This window comes from Bidens hawaiensis, unplaced genomic scaffold (genome assembly GCF_021521415.1).
Source record: "Bidens hawaiensis isolate Kalapana, Puna unplaced genomic scaffold, B.hawaiensis_p1.1 tig00019799_1, whole genome shotgun sequence".
Classification (NCBI taxonomy): domain Eukaryota; kingdom Viridiplantae; phylum Streptophyta; class Magnoliopsida; order Asterales; family Asteraceae; genus Bidens; species Bidens hawaiensis.
Window position 1 is genome coordinate 231,172 of NW_027493006.1, and position 3,895 is coordinate 235,066.

The 3,895-nt window shown below is 39.4% G+C and overlaps 1 protein-coding gene across 1 annotated transcript; it reads left to right on the plus strand.

The window, feature by feature from the left end:
- The first annotated feature begins 573 nt into the window (after positions 1–573).
- Positions 574–3,611, plus strand: LOC143559274 (uncharacterized). The gene is made up of 7 exons (XM_077047904.1): positions 574–965; positions 1,872–2,038; positions 2,200–2,417; positions 2,499–2,750; positions 2,850–2,936; positions 3,014–3,186; positions 3,500–3,611. The coding sequence occupies exons 1-7, from the start codon at positions 574–576 to the stop codon at positions 3,609–3,611; spliced, it is 1,401 nt and encodes a 466-aa protein (XP_076904019.1).
- The last annotated feature ends 284 nt before the right edge of the window (positions 3,612–3,895 follow it).

The following is a 3,895-nucleotide window of genomic DNA, read 5'->3' on the forward strand; positions in this document are numbered from 1 at the left end:
ACCATATCAAAAGGCGCCGCTATAAATAATTATTTATATCAAATATGTGCTTCAAAAAGGTTCGTTGGAGAACGACTATAAATCTGTAGGTAGCCACACAGCCACTGCCAAGTGACACACAAACACCTGTGCAAAAACACTAATATCCGGGTATGCAAAAAAATCCAGTTCAGGTATGCAAAAACCCGGTTTGGGTATGCAAAAAACCTGGGTTTTGGGTATAACTAGAACCGAGTTTTGGGTATTGTTGGGTTTATATCGGGTACGGGTTCGGGTTTCAACATTGAAAGTCATACCCTGCCCGTACCCTACGGGGAGGGTCGGGTTCGAGTTCGAGTTCGGGTATTAAAACCCCGGGTTTAAAAAAAACCTGTTCCTAGTTTTTTTTTCGTGTCCGGTTCCGGATTCGGGTTTTTTTTTTCACCTCTAGAGTGAGTACCCGTCAAACCCAGCCCATTCTCTACATACAAACCGGCCCAACAATAAACACTGCTTCCAACATTACATTTTTACCCTCCCTTTCCGTATCTCCAAAACCCCATCGTCGTCCGCCACCGCCGTCGCATCACCAAAATGTTACGCTCACTCCTCCGATCCGCCACCTCATCACCGGCAAAATCAACACTCATAGCCACCACCACAATCGCATCAACACCTCATCACCACCTCACGCCTTCCAGAACCTTCTCCTCAAAGAAATCCAAATCCTCCACATCCAAACCCGGCAACAAAAACCAACCCAAATCCAAATCCAAGTCCAAACCGGAAGACGTTATCGCCTCATCCTCCGTTGATGACGCAGTGCATGACCTCATCTCTGACGAGAAAAACAGGAGGCGGTTACTTGAGGAGGACGAGCGTGACGCGTCACTTGACGTCGGACCTAACGGACGGCCGTTGTTTACCTCTGCCACGTCATTGGCTGAACTTAATCGGAAAGACGCCTGCACCTATATGAAATTTAGGTATTCTGTTATGTGTTTATTTATTATTACTGTATTATTATATTGTGCATTTCATTTGGCCTGTAAATAAACCTAGTGCTCATCAAATGTTCGTGACAGTCCGTTTATGTTCGTTTATTTAACTAAACGAACGAACGCCAACACTATAGTTCATTTATGCTCATGATCGTCCGTTTCTGTTCGTTCATTTATTTTACTTTATTTGTAATAAATATCTAAGTAGTTTATTAATATAAACATAAAAGGGGCTCATTATAACAAACCGGGGGGGGGGGGGGGTTAAGCTATGTAACCAGGTAAATTTACACCACGTATAAAAAACTTCGGTTGAAAACAGGTCAATTTACACTATTGTATGCTTGGTTATGTACTTATGTTTGGTCAATTATGTTCATTTGCATTCGCATATGTTTGTTTCTATTATGTTCGTTTAAGATTGATTATTTTTGTTCGTTTGTGTCTGTTTACGTACGTGGACTGTTTCATTTAGGTTTTAAGCAAACGAATATGAACATGCTCACTTTCTTAATGAACGAATAAGAATGCAAAAGTTTGTTCGATTATATGTTTGTGTTTGGTTAAGGTTTAATGAAAGAACAGGAACAGGCCCTTATTCGTGTTCCTTCGGTTCATTAACAGGCCTACATTTCATATTCAAGTATCTGCATTCACTGTTTTTAAACTAACTGACTGGACTGTTAATTTTAGCCTGACGTCGGCTTTAACGGCCGGTGGTCGTTAACATGAAATTTAGGTATTCTGTATGTATTTTGTTCACCAATGCCCTCGCAAGTTGCAAATATTTATGCATTTTTTATTCAAATTTGGTGCATTTACTTAAAATTAACTTATTAAGTGACTGGAGTAGTAGACATGACTTGATTGTTGCTTTGTTTTGGTATACAGTAGGAACAAATTAGAACAGGTGCTACCGGAGGGATTGCCGGTGGGAATGGTGAAGGAGTTTGATGAATCAATGAGGGATGCATTGCTTGTTCGACACAGTTTCTTGGATCTCCGGGATAATTTCAGGCGCATTGTTGATCCTCCATTGCAGTCAAGTAATAGCAAAGGTGTGCTTTCACCTTATTAGGGTTAAAATCTGAACATTCTATTTTTGGTGACAGGTCCTCTTTAGGTTAATTGTGTTGTTAGGTTCAATGCAGCTAAAGTATTAAGCACAATAAGCAAAAAAGTCATGAGAAATTTTTTGTGATTGTTACTGTACTTTTAGGTTTGACGGCTCAAAAGCAGATAGTATTAGATGGCCCAGTAAGCTGTGGAAAGAGTATTGCTCTTGCGATGCTCGTTCACTGGGCCCGTGATGAAGGCTGGCTTGTATTTTATGTTCCTGAGGGACGAAGTTGGACTCATGGTGGACTTTTTTATAAAAACCCCGATAATGATAACGGTTTGTGGGAGACCCCTGTTCAAGCAAAAAAAATTTTGCAGGCAAGATTCCATTGTTTTTGTTATTTATCTTTATATCTCTACGACATGACGAGAATAAGAAAATGTGTTTTTTTTATGTAGGATTTTCTGAAATACAATGAATCATATTTATTGAAGCTGCCTTGTAAAGTACTTGATCCGATCGCACTTGGTGACGGGGAGGGTGTCGGGAGGGCGGAAGATGACTTTATGGCAATGCCTGAGGGTTCAACTTTATATGACCTGGTTCAAAACGGGATCACCAACACACATGCTGCAGTTGGTGTGGTGGTTCGTTTGAGGGAAGAGTTGGCTCTTGTTAAAGACATACCTGTTCTTATTGCAATTGACCAAGTGCGTTGACTTTAGACTAAATCTTTCTCTTCATAAAATTTATTTTTCTGTCTGTTACTTTTGACCAATTTGTTTCTTTATGTTAATGGTTACAAATAGTATAATAGTTGGTTCACGTTTACTGAATTTCAAGAGCTGGTTACTGTTCGTTCTGGTCGTCCAATTCATGCTAGAGAAGTTGCAATGGTTGGTTAATTTTATTTGGTTTATTAGTATAATATTGGGCTTATTATGGATGTTTATATAACTGTTTGTGTGTGTAGGTGAACGCATTTAGGTCAATGATGCATGACAATATGATGGTGGGTGCGTTTTCTCATTCAACAGCAGTTGGAAAGTTAAGAAAAGATTTACCAGATGTTCCAGCAAATGCGCGTGTTATGTTTCCTCGCTATTCTCTAGATGAAGCTGCTGTTGTTTCACACTATTACCTCAGGTATGTCTCCACGTCAGCACCTGCCAGTTTTTTATTAAAAGGGTAAAAGACCCAAGTGTCTTCATGCGTACATGACTAGACTTAACAGAAAAAGTTTACGCTCGTAAGTGGAAAGGATGTAAACTGTGACAAAATGCAAACATAAAGGATGATTTCTGCTATTTTTTAGTTTGAGGACGAAAGTGAAATTTGTTGTATACCTAAAGGCCGGAAACTGTTAGTTTCATGTAGCCCGTTTGGGACGTCAATTGCATTTGACTAAAAAACAACTAAAACATTATTGTTTACGCGTTGTGCTTACTGTTTGTGACAGGCAAAGATTAATACGTCGTGAAGCGTTTTCAGAAGAGGGATGGAAAAAGTTATATTATCTTTCATATGGAAACGGGTCGGAAATGAGATGGTTACTTCCGTTCATGCGGTGATGGGGTTGTATTTGTTACTAAGTTAGCATGATTGAAAGAACATCATACCTAGAATGGAATTTAGTTATTCATCATTGGCTTTGATCTTTTGTGCTGGTGCAATTGAAGCATCTTCGACTAGAAAATGAAGAAAATAATGCCGCCTTTTAGAAAGGTTAGTTTGAACACGGGTTACTGAAATCGTTTGTATACTTCACTGAATCTGTATGCTCGTTTTTGGGCTTTTGTGCTTTTGTTGGTTTGTATCGAGGTACTAAGACAGGACATGAGCTGTTTTTGGTTGT

Excerpts from the sequence above, each read along its gene's own strand:
- LOC143559274 (XM_077047904.1), top strand. The coding sequence starts at position 574 with ATGTTACGCTCACTCCTCCGATCCGCCACCTCATCACCGGCAAAATCA. Across the intron at positions 966-1,871 it reads TGCACCTATATGAAATTTAG|TAGGAACAAATTAGAACAGG; the intron begins GTATTCTGTTAT and ends TTTGGTATACAG. Across the intron at positions 3,187-3,499 it reads GTTTCACACTATTACCTCAG|GCAAAGATTAATACGTCGTG; the intron begins GTATGTCTCCAC and ends TGTTTGTGACAG.